The sequence below is a fragment of the Ursus arctos genome, unplaced genomic scaffold (genome assembly GCF_023065955.2).
Source record: "Ursus arctos isolate Adak ecotype North America unplaced genomic scaffold, UrsArc2.0 scaffold_4, whole genome shotgun sequence".
Lineage (NCBI taxonomy): Eukaryota > Metazoa > Chordata > Mammalia > Carnivora > Ursidae > Ursus > Ursus arctos.
The window spans coordinates 22035356-22060609 of record NW_026623056.1 but is presented as its reverse complement, the minus strand read 5'-3'; the positions used below and the strand labels follow the sequence as shown (position 1 = coordinate 22060609).

The window sequence follows — 25254 nt, the reverse complement described above, 5'->3', positions numbered from 1 at the left end:
TTCCAGTTTTTTTCTCCTCTGCTGAAGTGGTAGGTCAGGTCAGCCTTATTTTTGAGGGTTCAGATGTTTTTGATTTGGGGAGGGAATGGAAGTCTCCCATTATGTCCTTAGGTCCAGCCTGTGTTCTCTAGGCTCAGTATTGCCAGGGACACTTGAATCCCCACTCAGATATATACTCTTGGGGTGAATACTTTAGTTCTGAAACTACAAACTAGCGGCCCTCAGGCTGACTATGTGTTCATGTGTTTTGGTTGTTATTGTTTTGTTTTGTTTTGTTTTTTCTTTTAAGCTTAAGACATCCCATAATTGAGAGACTACATACAAATTTTAATTTTTAGATTCTTTGAAAAACTGGACAATCTGCCAACAGTGTGGCTGAGTGACAAGTATCTTGATGGAACTGAGTAGAGGTTGCTCCCTTTTTAAGAAATATTTTTCAGTTATCCATAGGCCCAATCTTCTCTATTATCTCCCTCATTGGAAGATCAAATGCTATGTGTCTTTTATGATTGTGTTAAAATGTTTCAAGTAAAGAAATATGTATCTATACCTATGTCCCTATACACATGGGTCTTAGATGGACAGCATGTGTATTATGCTTATATCTAGCCCCTTTTCCTCTTTTTTCTTACTTTCTGATTCTTGTAGGCACTTGGACTGACTATCCCTTCTCAGAATCTTGAATGCAAAGAAGGGATACATACACCAAATGCTACACTGAATCCCTAACAATACAGAATTTTTCAGCCGTTAGTTCTAAAATTAGGAGATTTTTGTGTAAGCTTCCATTTCATTTGAAATATTTTCTCACTTTCTTTCTGTCCTTTCCAGATCTCCCCTCCATACATGTTAGAAAGAAACTAAGGAGATACCTCAGACTTTCCTAGTACCTAAACCAAGTCTTGATTTCCTGAAATGGAATACTCTTCTGATATGAATTCAAAAGCCATGAAAAGAAGAGGGGAGAGACAGGTAAAAATTTGTTAGTACAAATGAAATCACATAAAAATATAACTTTATTGATGCTAACAACTTTAGGCAGTTTATAGAACACCACTTTACAGTGAGACAGAACACCATGTATCCCTGTGTGAGTGTGTTTGATTCTTCCAGGGAAAATGCACTGTAGGTTTTTGGTAGAGCTTAGTCCTATAGCTTCCACCAGAATCAACTCATTTCCACAATGCTCTCTTGGATACACATACCCTGTAAGTGTCATAGCCCAAGTACACCTGACTGACTCATAATATGAGGTTGATCAACAAACTCAGAGGAAACACACTTAAATTCTTTGCTCAGCTTGAAACCATTGGGCAAGATAGAGGATCAGACTTTAGGCGACTTTCACATACTGACCTTCTAGGGCCGGAGAAGAGTGTGCTCTTCTGAGGCCATTAGAGGGAATAATTCTGGATTCAGGTCCTCAGGTCTTTTGTCTCCTAGAAATAAATAGTTTTTAAAAATCAATAAAGGGGACACAGTCTGGCAGTCCATCAGATGATAAAAGTGTCAATTTCTCCCATAGGTTCCTGACACAAAGAGGGCTGGTGTATAGATAGCAGCCACCACCCACCACACGGTAATTATAGGATATAGAAGTCATTGTTATTGGATAAATCCGTGAAATGGTGAAGAGCAAGGGCTGAGATCTGGGAAGCAGGGGGTTCCAATCTGGTGCCATTTTGTATCCATTGAGTTTCTGAATCTTGGGGAACAGGCTTACAGAGGTGTGTCTCCCACTGGGGCTGGGTATGTATCTCTGCCCGGCTCTTGCTCCTAAGGTGACTCTCTCCTTCACAGTAGGTGACACAGCAGCGACAGGCTGCGGAGGGCTTCCCTCTGTGCTTGGACATCGTGTCTGGGGCGGGAGAGGTGCCTGCAGCTCTCCCTGAGCCCTGGAGTTCTGGGGGCTCTTTCAAACGACTTCTCCTCCTTTGAACATGGTCCAGACTGATGTCAGACTGGGAAGAACAGCTTTCGTTCCAGCCAGAGCTGGCACTCAGACTTCTCAGGGGAAGAGCCAACCTCAAGGCCTTCCAGAATTTAGAGCCAGAATGTTTGGACTTTTCTCCCTTCCAGCTCACAAAAGACACAGATTCCTTCAGCTGCAGGATACTTGGGTGTGGATGCTCAAGGGGGCGGTACTCAACCACAATGAGCTTGGTGGAAATGGAGTTTTGGCACATGACACCCAGTTTAAACTCCAGCATGCTGATGCTTTTTTCTGTCACATAGTCTGGGCTCAGGACAACAATCATCCTTCGGCTTCTCTGAATGAAGTCAAAAACTGCTTCCACTGTATCTATAGGAAAATGGAAAGATAGGACAATGCCTAGTGAAAACTTACATAAACTGTAGTTCATCATTGTCCATCGTACAACGGAGAGATAATAAATAAACACTTAAGATTATAGGATCTCAGTGTTAGATAATCTACCCAGTTAATGAATCTCATTTACGCCACTCCCATAAATGATTGCCTAGACTCCGCTACCTTCAAGGATGAGGAATTTCCCACCTCTAAAAGCAGTTAATTTCAGCTGTTTGCAAGTTATTTTTTTTTTTTTGAAATATCCTTCCCTGCCATTTTTATCTGGTGGTCTTAGATCTGATATGTTCAAATGTTTAAAATATTCCACAACTATTTTGACCTCACTGTATATTCTTCTCATCTTTAGATTTTGATCAACCTTAGAATTTTTTTCTTATTCCTCATAAGACATGGTATCAAGTCTCTTCCCTACTTTTATCATCTCCTCTGAATAATATTCAGTTTATATATGAAACTCCTGAGAGTAGTGTCTTGAACTGGACTGAACACAGTGCTCCAGACATAGTCTGATCAGCAAAGAGCAATAGGGAATTACCATCTCCTGAGAACCACACAGTTGTAGCTCTTGATTCTTAAAATTTTGGGACACAGCATCAGACAGTTCATAGTATTGATCTTGTTATCAGCTAAAATCTCTTTCCTTTTTTTTCATGTACATGTGTGAAGAATTGGACTAAAAATCAATTAAAGGGGTAAAAACATAGCAATGGGCAGGAATCAATTAGTTAAATACTTCTGACAAAGCATTAACTTTTAATAGTTCCTGAGGTGGGTTTGGCTAGAGATTCCAATGGAAAGTTCCTGAGATACATGTAGTTCTTAGCCCATCATGAGATTTAAGGGATTAAACAATGTGATTTTCTGAAGGGAAGGATTTCCAAATATATAAATCACAGCCATTGACAATGCTGAAAGCAGGGGCTGCAGACAGACCATGAGGTTGAGTTCCTACTCTTTTGGGGCCAAAGATGAAGCAGTGATGGAGAGACTTTCTAGCCTGTGAAGACGAGCTGAAAGTTTGCAGCAAATTTGATCATTATGAATTTGACAGAGAATAAAAGAACTGTGCTCTTTACTGGATTAGTTCTTTCCAATTAGTAAATTTAACATGAATTTGAAGGGTAATTGGAAGAGACATGTGCTCGAATTTTAAGACCTTTGAACTATTATGTCAAGAGTGTGAAGTAGTTTTAGAGAATTTTAATTTTGATCTTAAAAGATAAATCTAAATTTTCACTTATCTTCAAAGCCCGTGTGTGTGCATGCGTGTGTGCTTGTTTTGGAAACTCCTTTATCCAAGTTCTACTGAGAATTTGTGTAGCTGCCTTTCTTAAACCTGAGAAAGTAAAAGTAGAAAATCTCCTGCTTCTCCTGTCTCATGAGAAATACGATACAACCTTAAGGGAACATGGATGGATTTCAACAAAAGGAAATTTCTGTGCTCAAATTGTGTGTGCGTGCATGTGTGTGTATTGTGTGTTTTACTTTGAAGTAGTCATGTTAAGAAAATGTATGTTCTGTCCAATAGGGATATCACTGCTGAAAATAAAATGCTGTCTTAGATCCTCTAAAGAAAGACTCTGTGTCTTTTTTTTAAATATATATATATATATATATATATATATATATATATATATAAAATTGCTACCTCATCCTGAATATGTAAAATTTGCATTTGAAATAGGGCAATGCTAAAGAAACAGATATGAGTGGTGGAATTCAATGACATTGAGGAATGGATGGAGAAGATGCTTATTAGATGGGGGATGGGCTATACCTGGGGATCTTCACACAGTACTTTGAAGGAACCTGCCTCCTTTATGGCATATTTTAATGTTTTTCATATTGTAAAAATGGCAGTTGAGGATGTGAATTGTTATTTTTTAGTACTGAAGATTATTCGGAGGAGTCATAAATTAGGTCATTTATTCTGTTGGGCTCAAAAAAGTTAGGTGTGGCTATAGACTGATGAGACCATATTTCTTGTGTGGTACTAAGTTAATTTTGAAGTCATGTTTTCTGATCTAGAATTCATCAATGCTCTAGGATACTCCTGCCTTCAAAAGTCATAATCTCCCTGGAATTCACCTAGAAGAAAACCAGGACTGTTATTTTGTTCTCTAGGTAGGTTATTGGTGTATGCAAGGATGACAAACCTCTCTCTTTCTTAAAACATGAACTGTAGTAAAGAAAAGGGCGGGGAGGTACCTAATTTGGAAGATGAATCTAAATTCAAATATTAGTTTCTCCATTTATCTCTGTTTTTATCTTAATATCTTTAAGTCTGAGTTCATCCATCCATAAAATGCATATAGTAAGAGTAAACAACAGGATTGTTAAAAATTAAAAATATCTATATGTGAGTGTCTACACATAGTAGACATTTGAATTAATCACTTTGGGTAAATCCAGTGAACACAATATTAAACTAATGTAGGGCTAATGTTAATTGAATTTGAATCAATTCTTATGGTAACTTTAGAGAATCACCTTAATATGTGGATTTATAAGTGAATAATAAATTTAAAAAATTGTCTATTTACTTTAAAATAAATGTGAATAAAAAATACTACTGCAACATTTAATCTCCTAGCCCATTGCTGTCTCTCTGCTGCTCTGTTATCCTTCCTCTGTCTACACACACACACACACACACACACACACACACACACACACACAGAGGCACATGTGCGTGCACGCACACACACACCTGACATACTAGAACAATTCATTTTAAATAACTCTTTTATTCACATGTAAAGATGTTCTTGATATAAAGTTCCCATTTTTCTCAGATTTCTCTCAAATCTAGAAATCTACAGATTTCTACTGTAACTTCTAACATTTCTTTTTATGTGTATCATTAATTCTTCTTATTCTCATTTCTTATGCCCAAACATGAAAACAAAGACATAAAACACATGCACAAAATAAAATTCAAATCTGAAAATAAATGGTTTATTTTTAAAGTAAACAAATTTACAAATCAAATGGAAAATGGAAAATACAAAAGTTTATGAATAAAATAAAAAAGATAATAAGATAATCTTAAAATACTAAAACCTATGGAAAGAAATGGATAATTAGCAAGTGGAGTGATGTTTTTGTTTCCCAATACAATGGAGTGTTTGTTTATTAGAATCCTAGGGAATCACCTAAGTTACAATATAGAAGATAATTAAACAAATTTTATATGATTGTGTAATTAGGCACTTTATATGTCATGGTTCTTTGTTAACTTGGGTGCAGAAGATCTTCATATCATATATGTAAGACCATTAAGGTTTTTTTAAACATTAGATACATAGTTTTTTAATATTATAGAGTGATTTCTCCTTGCTCTTAAGATCATATTTCCTCATCTTCCTCAAAAATTTTGTATCGGGTATCTTCTGGGACATAAAATAAACAAGAAAACCTTGAAACAAAATTCTCTGAGAATGAGACATATCATTTAGATTTGAGATGTTTTAGATTTTAGCATTTGGAAAAGTTCAATATCAAAGACCAGTAGATAAATAGGAAAAAGAATATCAAGAAGTTTCTAGGGGTACCCAAAGCATCTGGGATAAATATCGAATCCAAAAGTGCAAAAGAATGCAGCATCGGCAAGAGAATGGCCCCTTGTGATGGGACTGTTCCCCATTACCTAAAGCTCATGCAATTGATATTCAAAGCTTATCTGGAGTCAGCTCTCCTCTGGTCTTGAGGATGAAGGGTTAACAGGAGGAGTAACTGTGGTTTGTAATAAAGAAAAGCATTAGTAAGACCAAAAAAAAAAAAAAAAAAAATCCAAGAATGACTCCAAACCATAGTTTTACAGTCAAGAATTCATGAAGCTTCTCTTTTCTTCAATTTAAAGTAATAACTTCACTATAGAGAAGTGATTTATTATGGACTTTACCACTGCTGAAGGACACTCAAATGCAGGAGATAGTTTTAGAATTGGTTATCAACAGTCACAATGCTGGGATAAGGGCTCCCTTAAATTATGAATTACGGTGTTTCATAGGACTCGGGCTTATTTACAGCTATTTTCTTTTCCTTTTCTCTATTACTCAACAGTCGAAATAGAGCTTTATCTCCCTAGTAGTTGAACACCGAGATTACTATAGTTTAGTTTCTAAGGGTGTGTGCTTGCGACATAGTAGATGGTCAATTAATGCCAGAGGACTGGTACTGCTCAGCAGTGACCACAGAAAGTTCTGTGTCCAACAGATTCCACTGCACCCAGACCAAATGTAGCAGCAGTAAATTCTTTACACTAATTTAGGGAAGACAAGAACTAACAACTACTGCTCCGTGAGCTGTGAATTCACAAATAATGTACAGAAAACACGGACACAAAAGCAGTGCAGTAAAAACATAATTTAAAAACTCGATAAGAGTTCCAGTGGTTTGTAATATTGTGCCAATAGCTATTTAAAGTCACATGCATGTGTGCATAAGTGTGTGTGCATATATATATATATACACATATACATTCATACATATATACACACATATACACATATATAATCTATGTGTATATATATACAATGTAGATATATATACATATATAATTCGTGTGTGTGTGCATATACGTATATGTGCGTGTGTGTATATATATGTATGTATATACGTACACCACAGGTATTCACCACTCTGTAAACTCTGGACTCAGTTTTCACTTTTCCACATCTTAAGAACAATACAATTTTATTTAAAACAAAGTAAAACAAGTTTCATGGTAGAGCCTTTCCAGACTGACTTGTTTGGAGTGAGCGTATTAACTGTACCAGTGAATAAAATATGGAAACTACTAGGTGGTCCAGTTAATTCTCTTAGAATATTAATGCCAAAACAACTTGCAAGGTCACTGAGTCTAACTTCCACATTTTACAGTGGAGAGACAGAACAAGTGAGGAGAAATCACTTTCCTAATATTCACATTAGCAAGGCTGAGATGAAAAGACAAATTGCTGAACACCCTGTTCTGTGCTTTTCTCACAAGCCAGAAAATGCCCTAAAAGCATTTTGCTGTTATTTCACTCTCTCTTAGCACCATTAGAAGCTTCCTGTCAGACTGAACCAAGTGCGGAGCCATCTGCAAACTCTAAATGGTTGATACGAGGTACAGTAGATAGGGGAGGTGAAGTGACAAATACAGGTCGACCTACAGATATCCAGGAGTTTACTGCAATAAAGAAAAATACGGTATGTTGTTCAAGTTGACAGATAGGACATCAATGACTGAAATGGAGGGCACGAGGGATTTAGTAGAAGAAAATGCAGGCAAGCCCTTTCAAACCATCATAAGGAACACTTTCAGTTATACTGCCTCGTGGAGTCCTATGTGGGTGTCAGTCTGGCGCAGCAGAATGAGCAGAAGAGCTCATTGTCATCAGCTCAAACGAATTTGGGCACTGATTATCTTTTTAACTGATGAGTAAAAATGCAAAGAAAATGACTTGGAAACTCATAATGACCTTGTTAACAGATGAGTTATCTTTAAGGACTCTTGAAATTCACAGCAAAAGGCTGCCCCACAATGTTAAGATTATAAACAATGAGAGAGAAAGAGGGAATAGAGATGTGGGGACCGGGACAGAGGATGCAGAAAGGGGAAATTCGCATCAACCAAGTCTTTGCCTGCAAAGAACATAGTGACATCAGACCCTGGTGACAGACTGGTGGCACGACCATTCTAAACCATAGTATTGCCTGAGGAAGCAGAACGACCAGTCATACAGTCACCCTGAATGTATCCCTATGGGGAGGCTTCGACAGAATTTTTTTCTGTCTGTGAAACAATAAACTGGGAATAAAGAAAGGGGACTCTTCCTTCCTGGCGTTCCCTTGGTTCTTTTTACCCCTTTCGTTGTCCCTTTCATACATTTTTCAAGGATGAATAGGAGAGACCCTGCTCGCCACTTCTAGACCACCTGGAACTTTTCTTCACTGGCATGGCCACCTGCAGCTGCTTCCAGAACCTGCCCTGTGGATACTTGGATTTCTCCCCTTTCCATTTAATGACTGTGAGCACCGTCTTAGCCCTCTTCAGCTCTTTCACCTTCGTCTCCTTCACCGCCTTGTACTGTACTAAAATGACGTTGATGTTGCCCCGAGAGGCCATGTTTTCTAGGCCAGCCTTGAGCTCCAGGAGGGCTTGGGTTCCCTGGAGCACGTAGTTGGGGCTTAGGACAACCAGGAGGCGTCTGCTTTTCTGAATGAAGCTCAAGGTCTCATCCGTGACAACTGAGAAAGAAAACACCATGGGGATTAGTGTTGGCCAGGAACTCCCCAAAAGCCTGGGGCTTCAGTGTAGTGTAGGGAAGTGTAGGGAACTTAGAGTAACAGCCTGAGAATTGAGATGAAATTTTACCAAAAACATTCACAACAACTTAATCCTTAGACCCACTCACTCTGTCCAATAAATGCCATGCTCCTCCAAGGTACTGAAAACTATATGCACATATTCCACCCCCCAAAAATTCCAAACAGGCAGGAAGCCAAGTATACCTCTATAACCCTGGGCTTCAAAAGCCTTACGAGAAGTAGATGGGTTGTACAGATATCAATTTCTTCAAACCACGTGGCATGCTGCAGCCCTGCCAAATCAGCTCCTGAGTCCTTTCTCCCCAACAATACCCATGTATTTACTCTCTAATGCCAGTGGCTATTCAAAAAGGTAATCATTATAGAGGCAAAATCATGGAAATCCATTTCTCAGTAACACAGGAAAGAAAGAATAAGAACATTCATTTTTCTGAAAATCCCACTCTACTGCCAGACTCCTACCCGACTCAGACTGGTATCACTATGTCCTTAGAATAGGAACTTAAAAAAGTCTAGCCAACGGAATGGCATTTTGGCTGGCATCACATTCTCAGCTCAGCTTTCTATTCTGCTCTCTGCTCTAGAGCCTAAATCAGTCCCTAGATCTTTCTCCTTAAACTCCTATCATTACTATGAAGACACGTGTTTCGGTAGGCTGCTAGCTGATGTGTCTGCCTTCACTAACAGCCAAATGCTTCCTTCAGGTCAGAAAAGAAGAAGAAGAAACAAGGGAAATGGAAATTCAGTATAATTTTATTCTATTGTCAAGGGCTCTGGTTAGTTCCCGTCACCAAATTCTTGGGAATAATCCGTCTCCTCAAGGCTGCTTATCTAGGGCCGTAGAATCCTTTACTTGGGGTTCCAATAGGAGCCAACTCCAGGGAATGCACTAGTGCTGTGGAAAGCTTACAATAGTCCCCTGAGCAGTCATTCTGCCCCTTCATCTTCACAGGTACAGAAGCAAAGGGGAAAGACTTGCAATTAAAATTCCATGTGCAGCCTCGAGGAGAATCCAGGAATCAGTAATTATCTACTCCATGCGGTACGGCTGGAGGCAGACCGTGTGTAAGCATGGAAAGAGACCCAGAGGCAAAGAGGACGAAGAGCAGCTAGGAGAATGCAGATCACAAGGATCGACCATCAGAAGCAAGATGCAAGAGTAATTATGTAGAACTCGAATTCTTCAAAGAATTACCAACCCCTATCGGAGGGTCATTGCTGTTATACTGTATGTCTTTATATAACTTTTCATACCGTAATAAATATTTGTTGAATGGCAGAATGAATGAATAAATGGATGAAAAAGTGACTTAGGATTTTAAGTCTTAAAATGAGTGGAATTTGTCCCTTAACTGTATAATCAAGTCATCATTTCCTGGCAAAATGCTACTGAGAGAGACAGCCACTGTAGAACACTAGCATGATGGATTTCTAGGTAATGGCTGAGGAGATAAAATAAGTGGTCCAGCTAATTCCAAATGAGAATAAACATTTAAGTCTATTTTGTATCTCCACTATCCATATAACATTTTAGAACATCTGAAATGACTAACATAAACAAGATTGGAGGGGAGGAAAATTAGTTTGTTTGTTGCATCTCAACAGTACAAAGTTTAACAGTGGGTTTAGGAATGCTATTATCTATTTATTAAAACAGACTCAAATGGACCATCACTTTGTGTGTTACTGGGTAGACTTGAAAATTTGAGATATGTTTTTATTTGAAAACATTCAGCAATTCAAGTTTCTTTTTTTTTTTTAAACCTACTAGAATATACTGGCCTTTTAAAAATTTTAAACAACATCTCAAATGTATGAGCTGGTAGAAAGAAAGAAACAGACCCATGAAAAGGGGGGATTTAAATAGCATTGGCTTGCTAGAAAACAAAAGTGAGGAAAAGGAAATCAGCAAATAATACAAGGAAATATTCTAATTATTACCAGTGAGTACTATAAAGAAAGATTCCATGGACTCTCGTCACAAACTCATTCTTAGTAAAATCAAGTAAACCTCAGTCTTCATAAAAGTGTTGTTTAAACTCAATGTTTGCAAAAAAAAAAAAATTCTAGGGAAATTAATGCAGATTAGCTTAAACCTTCTAAAAATCTAAATGTGTGTAAGCAGAACATTTAAAACTGAAGCATTTAATAGAGTCCTAATCCACTTTGCATCCACACTTTTCTGACTTGGAGTTCTTAAAGCTTACAAGGGGAACTATTTTAGTACCATAAATGGCACCTCAATAATCTACAGCTCACAAGGTAATTTTATTCCTAAAGAAGTCTCCATTATATCGAACAATTGGACGTTCCATCTCCAAAGATGCCAGCACAGAACTCTGCCATGACTTTCACCCATGACCCCAAACTAAGGATTCCCTTTGCCCTTCAGGGTGGCGTTACTCGTACTCATGTGAAATACCTACTTCCCCCAGGTAGACTGTCACGGTCAAAGATGCACAGCTTGTATCCAAATTCATTCTCCAAAACTCCACGGAGGGTCAGTAACACAAACTCTTCTTCCTCAGCATTCCTTGCATAAGATACATAAATATCATATTCCTTCCCATCTAGCAAAAGGAAGAGAGATCCCATATAAATTAGAAAACTTTCACAATCATACTGCATTTTTTCTTAAATCGAATTTTTGCATATTAAACATTTTTACTTTTTTACATGTATGAATTATGTGACAGATTTCGGTGTGATTTCCCACTTGTGACAGGTCTCCAGGCAAAATGACTATTTTAAGGTGTAATTGCAAATTTTATCTGATATGTCTTCTACTCTCATATCACTAAGTTTAGTTTTTATAGTGGAAAATAAATGAGGTTTGGCTCATTCAACTAAGATTTAACACAATCAGGATGCAAATAGCCAATCATAGGTGCTGGCAATTAATACCATACAGAGAATTTATAGTTCCTGTCCTAGTTTGTCACTACTAATATATTAGAATTATAAATGGAGCAAAACTTTTAGAAAGTGTCTAAATTATTTATACCTGAAAATAACTGCAATTAAAAATACGCTTAGATTCCATAAACCCATCTTTCCCAAAGTTGCCTAATTATAAACATCACCTCTCAGTAAAAATACAGGTTCTTTGTCTCTTCCACGAAACTATGGAATGAAAATCTTTATGGGATGAGTCTAAGAATCAGTATGTTTCATTGTTCCTTTCTTGTCACCAGGCAAATTTGCACTAGTTTGGTGCTTCTAAACTTTTAATGTGCCCTTGAATTTGGGAATATTGTTAAAACGTAGATCTTGACTGAGAATAGGGGTTAGGCTTAAGATTCTCCTTTTAACAAGCTCCTGTGTGCTGCTGATGCTGCTGGGGCCTGGACTACCCTTAAGCACAAAGAGTGTGGGCTTGCACTGTCCAGTTACAGTGGACACAACTACACATAGCTCTCCAACGCTTGCAATGCAGCCGGTCTGAACGGAGATGTGCTTTCAGTTTAAAATATAACACATGCTGAATTATGAGATTCTGAATACCAAAAAATAAGACCGAAATATCACCATTAGCTTTTAAATATGCATGATATACTAAGATAATAATATTTTGAATACATTGGGTTAAATAAGATATATTATTAAAGTAATTTTCACTTTTTACTTTTCCTACTGTGACCACTAGAAAATTTTAAGTTACACGTGTGGCTTGCATTCTATTTGGACAGGCTAATCTAGACGAAACACATACTGAATCAAGAAAGCAAAGTTATATATGTTAGAAGAGTTTTCAACAGTGAGGGTCAAAACCAAAGCTAGTTTGATTAAATCTCCCAGGTATTCTAGCTTTCATCAAGCCAACATGTTTTCTGAAAATGACAGTAGAAGAAGGTATTTGCATCAAACTTTTATTACTCACCTAAAATGGTTTCATCTGTTCCAAAATGAGCCCGGTAAAATAAGACCATCTCCAGCCAGTAAACGTGGTAAACAACAATGAGAATCACTACCAGCAGGACCGTGGCTCCAAAACCACATGCTAATTCCACTGTGTATCTCGGAGCTATCGATGGAGCGAACAACAAAGAGACAATTGATTTCTGCGTGGTGATCACAGTGATCCATCATCCTGCAAAGAGCCGGGTAAGCCAGCCAGCTAAGCCATGCACCTGACTCGTATGTGTGAACAAGTAGAGATAACATGATAGGGTTTAAGCACTATGTTTGAATGCCACACTGTGTCATATTTATCTTTTTGTTTCTGGCACCTGACGTAAGTGCTTTTAACTACTAGATGACTGGAATAGGTTTTCATATTATATAAATACATATTAATGGGGCATAAATGGTATATTCGTTGTATATACATGTTAGCATAGGAAAGGATTTGTAAAGTCATCTCATTCAACTCATGATCTGATATATGAATCTCCTCAAAAATATTTTTGAAAGTGTAATTCCATCTTCCGTTTGTCCATCTCTTGGGATGGAATCCTTACTACTACCCAGACCAGACCATGATACTGATAGAAATTTAATTAGAGCATTTGGGTTGAGTGAAAATCTTAGTGTGTTTCCATTAGTCTTAATTCCATCCTGTCGTCAGTGCCATAGGGAAAAAAAATTTAATTACCTTTCCTATACATTTGAAAAAAAAACCTCAAAAATCTTATTTTCATTGGACAGAAGCAGAAGATATCCGCCAAATGCTGAGTATGTCTGGGTTGAAAAGTATCTCTCAGGCTTACAGTTCTAGGATACACATTCTGAAAATTAACTTGCAATATCCAGGTATGGACAGATTCGCACATTCTCTGCTTACTTTCGTATGAGAGGCAATTTAGCAGTTTCTTTGGAACTATCAAAAATAGAATGAGGTAATTCCTGACTTCCTAAAAACTAGATATATATTAACTCAGCCCTGTAAACAAGGTCTGTCATGACCAAACCAAACAAAGACCCTACTGTCTCATTTACCAGTACCTTTCCCTCAAAAACGTCAGGGAGATTTTGCTTCATGTTTTGGTTCATGCTGTGACTTCTGGCAAAAATAGTTCTCTTTCTTTAGTTTTCAAGTCCATGCTCAAATGTCATTATTTTGTATAAGCTTTCCTAGAATAAAACTCTTCTTGCAACCTGACATCAGCCTGGAAGCAATTCCTACTCTTCTTATTGTTTATACTTCTATTATAACATTTGCATTATATTGTAATTCGTCTACAAGCCTGCTGCTCCACTCTCTCTCACTCCCCAGTAAACTATACATCTATAGTCTTCTAGGTAAGCCTATGTCTTCTTCATCCATCCTACTCCTAGAATACGTAGGACCTCAATGAACATTTCCAGGTATAACACCATCTACTTCTGAAATATAAAAGAAATTTAGTACTACTATGTATCAATAACTTCATTTGGTTGCTTTATTAGCTTGTGATAATGAAGCCTCGGTGTTTGAAGAAGGAATAGAATATTTGGATCCGAAGTGGGAGTGGCTTAAATTACATAATTGTTGATTTGAAAATTACTCATCAACATCTATTATTTGCCAGAAGCTGGTGGGGATACAACGGTAGATCAGACCAAAAGGTTTCTGTCCTCTTAGGGTTAATATTCTAATGCAAGGAAATAAACAATAGGACAACTAATGCTAGGTAGTGAGCGGTGCCATAAAGGAAATAAAGCAAGGTAATGTGATGGCAGGGACTAAGAGGCTGGGCTGGGGCAGAAGAGGTATTTCAGGTCGGGTAGCGAGAAAGGCTTTTTGATCACCTGAACATTGGGGTTAAGTGCTTGCCAAGGTGAGGCACAGAGGAATTTTGTTCAAAGCTGAGATTGTTATGCAGGCTCTCTGACTCCAAAGTCCAGAGATCTTTACAGAGCTCTGCCATGAAGTTTAATTATTGATCATATACGAGTGGAAAAATCCCTTTTAAAACAGGTATCTATCCTAAGGGGAAAATGGTAAGCAGCCTGGAGCTGAGCCTGAAGTTCTCTAATTAAAGAGCAGATCTTAGAGTTTCAAGTTCATTATCCTAAATTCGGGATGCTAATCCTGTCTCAGAGAGAGCTTGGAACTCCGCAATGCAGAATGATTACCAGGTATTCTCGAGCTCGGTCTATGAATAATGGTGTTTAAAATAAGAAAACTCCATCATCGAATGTCAAAAGCTATGTCAGTGCAATTGTTGAGAGTTTACTAAGATCAGTTTGGGTAGCTGGCATGAAAATTGCTGTGTCCTTGGTATTTCTGAGCACATGTTATGTTAACAGTACACTGGGGTAATTCCCACTGTCATCTTCATTATTTGCTCAGTTATTTTGGCCCTTCTGGCGGGACATTTTGTAACAGGGAGGGGGAGAAAAAAACGGTCAGCTGATGCACTTACCTGAAATGGATTTAAGAAAAAATATCGATAGATATCCTGCCTAATGATCAAGAGATCAATTACCCTCATAAATTTCCCTCTGTCACATTCATTTTACTACTACTTATTTTATTTTAGTGCGGATTTTTACTTTGGTTTTGGGTCGTTTAATGACATGTGTCATATTTACAGATTGCATTTTGTGGGGGCCATCTTGATGAGATCAAGAAGTTCCTAATACTATTTAACTAATTGAACTCTTAAGATAAATAATCCACAAGCCTGAATTTCTAAATGGCTTGAATCACATGCAGAAAATGTTCTAAAAAGCTTTCACATAAAGCTTTGCTGGCTTGCAGGGAAAGGATGACCCTCAGCCCACATTTTCTGTCTGCCCCAGCTGGAACCTCTGTTGTTTTGGCATAAAGATTTAACTCTGATGCAATCCCAGACCAAAGAGTTTCCAATCAGGAAGGGGTGATGCAATTTGACCAAATTGCACTCCTAAACCGCTTCTCTCTTTGATCTCACTTATAATTGATTTAGGATATAGCCAATTTTAGCCACGTGCTCTGCTGTTGTTCCCTGAGTCAGAATTCCCTCCACTCCTTTTGCAGTTCAAAGTAATAACGGGTTCCAAGGTCCACGTTTCCAGTTAACTGCCCTGAGTTAAACCAATCCAGTACTTTAGCTCCAGTCTTCTTCCCTGTTTCAAGTTATTGGTCTACAATCTTGTTTCTCCTTGGGAACTTAACTTATTCTCTTTGTCTTCATTAGTTGGGACCTTGCTTTCCACCGGGGCTCCGAGCCTGACTCCAGCTGCTTGATAATGGGCTTGCAGGTATTTCCTCCCACAGAACCTGTGTCTGTTCTACACGAAATTGCTGAGACTTCTTGATAATTTGGGGAACCACGTAATGACCATTTCTCTGAATTACAAACAACCAGAATGCTTTATTTAGATGATAGAAAACCAGAGACCTCTCACTGAATTAACCTGCAGACCTGCTTTGTTTGACTCTCATAGTGTTCTAAAATGTATGCATTTTGCCCTTCAGCTTCTGGCCTTTGAGAGGTAATGGGTATTGGAGAGGCTTTCTCTCTGTAGTGTTTATAATGACAGTTTTCCTAAGACATAACCACTGGTAGTTGATCTATGTGTGATCCGTGTGAGAAAGGACACCAAACAGTTAAGCCCCACCATCACCCTGGTTTTTTGCCTGAAGGCACTTTCAGACCGTGGCAGAGAATAGAGAAAACCACAAGTACAGCCATCACGATCAGCTAAGGACACAGAAGTCACAGTTCAAAACTACTGAGTTGGGTTGACTTTACAGGCCTGGGGAAAGAGGGAAGGACATTGTGTGGAGGAAGCGCTCTATAAATCTGCAAGGGGTGACCTCAAGTCTTTGGAAAAATATAAAGCTCTGCACAGATGAGATGACACTTGACAAGATTAGACAAAGAACGGGTACTAGTGAAAGAAAAACTACCAGGGAAGGAACAGCTGCCAGGAGACTGGGAACTGAACAACTCTAGGTGCACACGAAGGGCTGGGGGACACTTGAGCTAAGACCAGAATAAAGACACTTTGGGTAGCTCCCTGTGTGTTAAGTAGAGACCCCAGATAGTTTAGTTATGTCCAATCTGGCCTTGGAGAAAAGGCTGTTTTTTAAATGTACTCTAGCAAAGGTAAGCAGAACGCTTCAAAAAAGCAAGCTGTTAGGCAAGTAAATTAACTACCACTGAGAACAAAGCAATACTCACTTTCAAAAATCAGACACTCAATAATGCAACATACATAATGCCCAGTATATGTTTAAAAAAAAAAAAAGACAAGAAAAAGCAAAGGAAAAAAAAAAGACCCATAATCAGAAGATAAATCAACCCACACAAACAGAATCAGAGGGGCGCCTGGACGGTTCTATCGGCTAAGTGTCTGACTCTTGGCTTCGACTCAGGTCATGATCTCAGGGTCCTAAGACTGATCCCCATCTCGGGCTCTGTGCTCAGCAGGGAGTCTGCTTGAGATTCTCTCTCTCTCTCTCTCTGCCCCTCACCCTGCTTGCATGCTCCCTCTCTCAAATAAATAAATAAATCTTAAAAAAAAACAAAACAAAACCAACAAAAATGATGGACTTAGCAAATAAGCACTTTAAAATGAGTATTATAAATATTCCTGTTGAATTTTTTAAAAAATTATGAACCTCATTAAGAGCAAATAGGAAATATCAATAGGGATATTTTTATGGAGACATGGTAATACAAAAACTGAAAAATACAATTCTGAAATTAAAATTGCTGCAGACTAAACATCAAAAAAGAAATGATTAGTGGAAACTAGAAACTACTCAAATCGAAACACAGGAACAAAGAAAGGATGAAATAAAAATGAGAACTTCAGTGGCATGTGGAAAAACCTCGAGTGATCTATACTAAATTTAATGGGACTACTAGAAGAAAAGGAAAGAACGAATAAATGAATGAGCAAAACATATCTGAAAAAGTAATGGCTGAAATTTTTTTCAAATTAAATGAAAAATATAATAAACTCATGGAACCAAGAAGCTTAAAGAACCCTAGGTAAGATATAGCCAAATAAAACTACACCAAGAATTTGGTAAATTTTAAGACACTCATCATTTATGTATGTATGTATATACATACATACACACACTCATCATTTATATACATATATATACACACGAGAATTATATATAATTCTCTCTCTTTTTTCAAATCAAATGAAAAATATAATCAACTCATGGAACCAAGAAGTTTAAAGAACCCTAAGTAAGATATAGTCAAATAAAACTACACCAAGAATTTGGTAAATTTCAACACTCATCATATATGTGTATATATATATATATATATACACATATATATATATGTATATATATATATACTCATCATTTATATACATATATACACACGCACATGAGAAATATAATTCAGCAAACCAAAAATAGATTAATCTCTCACATAGATAAAATTCAGCTAAAAAAAACCCTATAATTAACATCATATTTAATATATAAATACTGAATGTATATCCTCTAAGACAGGGAACAATGCAAGGACAGCTGCTCTGATTTCTACTGATCATGGTACTGGGCGGTCCAAAAGAGGCAGAAAAAAGAAATCAAAGGCGTAACGTTTGGAAAGGAAGGAGGAAAGTATGTTTATATATGGGTGACACAATCAAGTGTATAGAAAATGCTAAGGAACCTAACAAACAAAACAAGCAGAAACCCTATTTAAACAGTGAATTTGGAAAGACCAAGATCAAAACATAAAAATCAACTAATTCATTTCTATTTTCGATCAATGAAAAGTAGTGAATTTTTAAAATACCATTATAATAGCAACAAAAACAAAATACTAAGGGATAAATTTAACATGTGCAAGACCTGTGTATATAAAACTAAAAAAAAAAAAGCTGAGAAAAATCTATGAGAACTAGATAAATTGAGAGATATATCATGTTCATGGATTGGAAGATTCAATACCGTTAAGATTTCAATTCTCCCCGAATTGGTTTATAAATTTAATATTATCCCAATCTAATCCCAGCAGACTTTTATGTAGAAATTGACAAGCCAATACTAAAATATTTATGAAAAAATAATATGGTCTTCAGAATAGTCAGATTAATCTTTGAAGAGAAAAAAGGAGGAAGACAATAGTTTCTGACTTCATGACTTACTTTAAAGCTATGGGTCAAGACAAAGTAGTATTGGACTAAAGACAGGCAAACAGACTGATTGAAGAGAATAGGGAATGGAGAAATAGACTCACACTCATGGAGTTCTTTTTATAGTCTAAGTTGGCAAAACAATCCAATAAAAAAGGGAGAGATATTTCAATATGAGGCTAGAACAACGGATTTCTATATGGAAAACAAAATAAAACAAAACACTAAGCCTTAATCCATACCTCACAGTATAAAAAAATTTTTGAAATGAATCATAGGCTTAAGTGTAAAAGAAAAAGCTAAGATTCTGCTCATCAAAAATAAAATGAATGCATAATGCTGAAAATATTCACAAAGTCATATATCAGATATATCTATATCTATATCTATATCTATATCTATATCTATATCTATATCTATATCTATAGCTCATTAACAAATAGCCCAAGAACAAAATGGGCTGAAGATTTTAATGGATACTTCACAAAGGAAGAACAATTAATTAATGGTCAGTAAGTCCATAAAAAAGCACTCAACATCATTAGTATCTGAAAATGCAAATTAAAAAAATATAGTGTGATACTAGTACCCACTTACTACAATGGCTAAAATTGAAAAGTAGGACAACTCCAAAAGTTGGTAAGGAAATAGAGCACCTGGAATTTATATACATTACTAGAGGAAGTATAAAATGGTACAACCTCTTCGGAAATAGGTTTGACAGATTCGCATAAAGTTCACCACACGCCTTGCCTCAGTCCCTACCTCTCTCCTATTATAAAACAACTGTGTGTTTAATACACTTACATTAGCTGCCTCTCCTTTAATACTTTGCTTTAACCGACTAGATGAAATTGCGCTGTCAGTGAATTCTTATTTTGAGCCCATCCTGTCATCTTTTTAAGGAAGACATAAAATGCGTTGTCAATGAACCCAGAGAAGGACTCACACATATAATTTATGAATGTGAACAGAGATATCACCTCTGAATCTCAGCATTACCTGGCCCAGAATACAAGCCAAGTAACAAACCCATAGCACCTCTGGTACCACAGAACGTTTTACACAGCCCAGACTGGATTCTATGTAATACTGATGGAATTTCAGCATAGATCATCTGTCATTTCACATTCCAGATGCCATTCATACCCAACCATTCAGAGCATGGCCTTCTGTGAAAGGGAGCTACTTGCGTAGCCTGGGCAGGCCGACTTCCGCATCTCTCCTAGACTAAACATGATTTTTTTTTTAAGATTTTATTTATTTATTTGACAGAGAGAGACAGCCAGCGAGAGGGGGAATACAAGCAGGGGGAGTGGGAGAGGAAGAAGCAGGCTCCCAGCAGAGGAGCCTGATGTGGGGCTCGATCCCCAACCGCCGGGATCACGCCCTGAGCCTAAGGCAGATGCTAAACGACTGCGCCACCCAGGCGCCCCTAAACATGATTTTAATTGATTGTTTAATAGTACCTATCTGACAGTAGGTAATTAATTTATGTCATCCTCCATAACTGTTTCCCAAAACACAGGCTTCAAAAAATGAGCCCCAGAAAATGCTCCATACTTCAGGAATCAAATACATTTGAAAAAAACCCTGCCTCCTATATTCCAATTCCCCTCAGATATTCATACCAAGTGTTAATGATGTGAAAGACTCTAAGGGGCCCTTGACTAAAATAACTTGATTGATTTTGTTTAACCTAGCCTTTAATGATACTTTATTTCCTGCAAAAGCCTTTGTCGAATAACGCCTGTGAAAATTTTGTGGAAATAATGAGCAGACTTAATATTTGTTGAGCACTTAGTATATATGTATATAGGCCAGTAATTGTGCTGAGTACTGTAAAAGAATCTTATGAGACAGTGGTAGCATTTGCCTACCTTAAATATAAAGAAATTGAAGCTCAGAGAGGTTAAGTGATTTTTTCAAGATCACAGAGTTAGGATGCACAGAAACCAGGATTCCGACACAGTTCATCTGAGTCTAGAGCACAAATAATGAATTGCAGTACTATAAAGAGTCCTAGTAGTGTTCTGAGGAACCAACTTTGGGAAACTGCCTTATATTATTTGGTTCAGTCTTGCTGCTTTACACTGGCTTCTGAGGAGCAGAAGCGATGAGAACCAATCCACTAAGACTTAAGTGGCATATAGACTTCAGGACTTGCTGTTTACTTTCTAAATTATAATGAAATGTTAAGGTGAAGGCTGTTTTTGCATCCACATTGAAAAAAGGGTTTAAATCCCACTGCAAAATGTAATAGCTATGAATTGATTTCTTCTTTTTAACTTTTGGCATAAATATTATAGGCTCTATCTGACACAAGGATCCATGATGATTCTGAATGACGTGACTGCACGTGTGATAAATCATCATTATCTTTCTCTAGGTCACTGAAACACACTCTTGAAGGGATTAATTGTCTGGGGTTCTGTGTTAGGTGAGAGACCCAAAGATAATTTTAGACACAGTCTGTTTCAGTAGCAACAGCTCACACAAGAGAGCTTTATCACTTTTATTTATTGTGGAAAAAATTAGTAATATCAACATAGAAATCCTCTTACATTACTTTAAGTCATAGTTTAAATAATTTCCATTTTAGCAATTGTGGCTAGCGGTATGTTATAAATCTGTTTGAATACTGATACATAGTATTTAAAATGATCATTTTAAAATTACATTTTCGAGAAGAAATATTTTATATTTTACTTAACTACTTGAATATAATTAAATGGTTGCTATTTATAATGTTTCATTACTATAGATAATGCTTCTAAGAATAGTGATGGGTACATAATTCTCTTTCTGTTATTTGTTCAGGAAAAATTCCAAAAGTATTAAGTCATATGGTATGGTCATTTTTATGTCCCTTGAACTCTGCCATCAATGATTTCTAACAGGGTCTTTACAATCCACCAATTATATGTGACTCCACCAGTTTTATTATATCTTTGGAAGCTTTAAATATTTTCTTTATTTTTCATTTTCCATGACTATACTGATATAAAATTATGCCTCATTTTTATAATCATATGGATTTTGGGGCCACATTTGGGCACTAAGTTACTAAAAGTATAAGAAACAGTATTTCAAGTGTCTTCACATAGATGGAAACTTTCCCTCAAGATTTTTCAATTCACCTTTGATTCATTACTATGTGCCAGATGTGCTAGGTGCTGGAGCACTGTCTCCTCATTTTCCTTATTCACCACATTGTTACAATTGGAGTTCACGGACTCATCTGCTGAGCGCATCCATTACCTTTCTGTTTCACCTTGGCCGCTTTGTCAACCTCCCCTTTGGCATTTCTAGCATGACAGACATAGTTGCGCTTGAGATCGTCAGCAGTAACTTTTTTGATGTTCAAAATCTGAGTTCTCGTTTCATCTTCGGTTGCAGTCAAACTTACACTGAAAGAGGGGAAAGAAAATCAAAGCGTGAGTGAGACCGCAGGGTCATGTGCTGCGTGTGAATCAGACAAGGAGACAACCACAGAGCCCCCAGGTGTGGGCGGCCAGAAGGTGCATGAGGTGTGTTGCCTGAGATCCAATGGTTACAAAGGGAGGATAGCTTCCAGATGTCAGCGCCATTCTTTACCTTCTATACCACACACAATCCCAGTTCTAGATCAAATCCCATTGCTGGCAACGTACAGCAGATCTCTTTTCAGGGCAAAAGTTCTCCTTCCCACAAACTTCTGAGACAGTATTCTGTATCAGTGTAGAGATAAGTTTCTGAGGCCAGATCCATCTGGGTTTTGATCCAAGCTTTGCCACTTACTGGCTAGATACTTTGGGCACAATATCTAATCTTTCCAAATCTCAAGTTCCTCCTTTGAAAGAGACGTAAGTAGCAATGCCTACACAGTGCATTACATGTATTGACTTATTCAAGAACTCTGAGCATTGTGAATGTCAATGGGTAAGTCTTAGAACAATGCTTAATAAATATTCACATGGGCTATTATTACCATCCTCAGCAATAGTCCATGCATTTCAGGGATTCCCAAAGCTTGGATTTTGAACACAAGTAGAAAATTTCAATAAAAAGCCCGAAACTCCCTAGGTTAAATCCTAACATATAAAAAGAAGAGACGTCTCAAAGCAAGTCATCTTTATGAAAATAAATACATCCAAATCTCAGCATGTCAGACATCAAGTGTTTTGGGTCCAAGACCAAGATTTAAAATCCCTTGGAACTACTTGCTCCAAAGAGAAAACAAAATCTCTCTCCTATAGCTGACATCCAGGCTCTCCTTCTAATGAGGCTGACTGTCAGTCATGAGAAGTTGGTCAAGGGTTGGGATGGGTTTAGCCTGAACTGAACTGCACGGCTCCACTCTGGAGGAGCAGTGAGGACAGACAGCGTGACTTTCATTATCATTCATTCGATACTCTTATGAGGATAGGAACCACGCTGTTCAGAGTTCCTGAAGTGATCAATAACTCCCCCTTTGTGCCTCCAGCCACATCTTTAATCTATACCTTCTGTAAACACTGCTCCAATTTCAGGAGGCTCCTTCTGTACGTTTAAATATTTGCTGCTTCTCTAAATTTCAGCCATTGCACATGGTGTTCCTTTTACCAGGAACATTCTTTCTATTTCTTCACCTAGTTTATTTCTACTCATCCTTCAAATCTTTATTTAGGTACTGTGCCATCTGAGAAGCACTGCCTAATCCCCTAAAACTGACTGGAATTCTCAACCAAAGCTTCCGATAACATCCAATACTCTCCAGTCACTGCATTTATCACAATATACTGAAATTTCTGCTCTATCACTCTTACTCCGATAAAATCTACTCAGTTAGGGACACAGTACCTTGCATAGCACTTGATGTAAAGTAGACATCTTATAACTTCTGCACAAAGTCTGAGTTTACCATGAGGAATGATATATCTTTTGAATCCTAGAAGTTCATGTAGCCAGAGATCTATTTGCACATCACGCTAAGGCTTACGGTCTTAGAACCACTTTGTCATGTAGTTGGTCAGCTGCTAATTTTTATCTATTGTTTCCGTGAACCAATTGTTGTCTTGCACTTGTGTGCTTCATTTACAAAAGGATCTTTTGTCTTCAAAGACCCATATTTTCTTCCTTATCAACCCAACCCCCCTTCACAAAAAGTTATATTTATTTAGAAATAAAATGACCCAGCTTGTTATTTTAAGAGTGGGCTATATTACCACCTCATCCACGTTAAAAATAAAATTTAAAGAATGTGAATGTATTTAGTCAATATTTTAAAAAATAATAATTATCAGTTATAAATGTGACATGCATGCTATGTGAGTTAAGAATGAGGAGGAAGATAGGAAATATACGGAGGTCTAGAATTCAGACTTGAGAAAGAAAAGAACAGGGCCACACTGACCAGCTTTCATGGATTCAGAGCCCTATACTATGGCCTCTCATTCATGTGGGGTATGCATCCCATCTACTTTCAAGTGGGAATCATGAACGTGTGATCATCAGAAGGTATCTGGGTCTTGAATAGCAAGTCCAGTAATCCTGCTTTGGGATGCAGCCACTAAAGACTTGAAAATCTTGCAGAATTTTGGTACTGATGGGCCAAAGTCAGAGTTTTTACTTTCAATGATTAGTATACACCAGCGGGCATTCAACTGAGGGACAAGCATTGATCACCCCTTGTCTGAGCCAATGGTACCTTTCATTAACAGTTACATCAATATTGGTGTCGTCTGGCTTTTTTCCATCAATGGTCCACCAAACTTCATTGCGAGCGTCCTTCAGGAAAGTAAAATAGACTGTACAGGGGATGAGTAGCTCCTCTCCTAAAAAAACAAGTTAGCCCATCAGTGTGCAACCTTCACATGGCTACACTGGTTTCACCCTGTGACTAATCAGAAGCTACAAAAGTACTTCAAACTCTACTTCTGCGTAATTTTTAAGTGGCTGACCATAGTAATGTACCATACTTCACTGCAAAAGAAACAAACCAAGAAAAGAAGTACAGCAGTTTTATACAAAATTTCCAGAATGACCATCTTTTTATACAATCCATATATGCTGTTCCATGGCAGTCCTTGTTCAAAGAGGCTCTGAAAATGTCCTTTTTAGCCCTAAACTTCCATGGACTACTCTTACTACTCTTACCCTTTGTTATTTCCCTCACGAACAGTGACTAAGGAGAGTTTCTCTAGACCTTTGGTGCTTGGCCTAGAAAAGATGGGGCAGTGCTGAGACTGAGGGACAGGCTAGATCTTGAAATGCTCAGGTTATTAGGGTATAATCAATAAGTTTAAAGACAATTTACCTATATACATATAATGGAAATATTTATATGTTTATAAATACTAATATTTATGAATAACAAATCTATGTTATCTTCCTGAGATGGAACATGAGGTCAGGAGGATCTCCAGGCGGAAAATGGTAATAACAAGGAGAAGAACAACACCCTCACTAAGAAATTTATATAATTCATTGTGCTAAGGTTTCATACTTACTAGTGAGTTTACTTAATTTTAACAAAATACTATGAGGTATTTTTTAAATTCATGTTTTCTAGATGTGAAAACTAAGGCTTAAAGATGTTAAATGCCATTCCTAGATGAAAT

The 25254-nt window shown here is 37.4% G+C and overlaps 1 protein-coding gene across 3 annotated transcripts in view; it reads right to left on the bottom strand.

Moving 5' to 3' along the window:
• Nucleotides 1-5268: 5268 nt before the first annotated feature.
• The window catches only part of IL1RAP (interleukin 1 receptor accessory protein), a 120635-nt gene continuing 100649 nt past the window's right edge, over nucleotides 5269-25254 (bottom strand). For 2 of the 3 annotated variants that reach the window (XM_026496487.4, XM_044383303.3), the window contains exons 7-11: nucleotides 24342-24468; nucleotides 21935-22083; nucleotides 12531-12674; nucleotides 11077-11220; nucleotides 5269-8569 (exon numbers count right to left, since the gene is read on the bottom strand). In XM_026496487.4, coding sequence (XP_026352272.2) covers nucleotides 8202-8569; nucleotides 11077-11220; nucleotides 12531-12674; nucleotides 21935-22083; nucleotides 24342-24468 — 932 coding nt within the window. In that variant the 3' untranslated portion in view covers nucleotides 5269-8201. Of the gene's footprint in view, nucleotides 8570-11076; nucleotides 11221-12530; nucleotides 12675-21148; nucleotides 22084-24341; nucleotides 24469-25254 lie in introns of those variants that run through there. The other variant, XM_057306557.1, reaches the window with a different exon arrangement.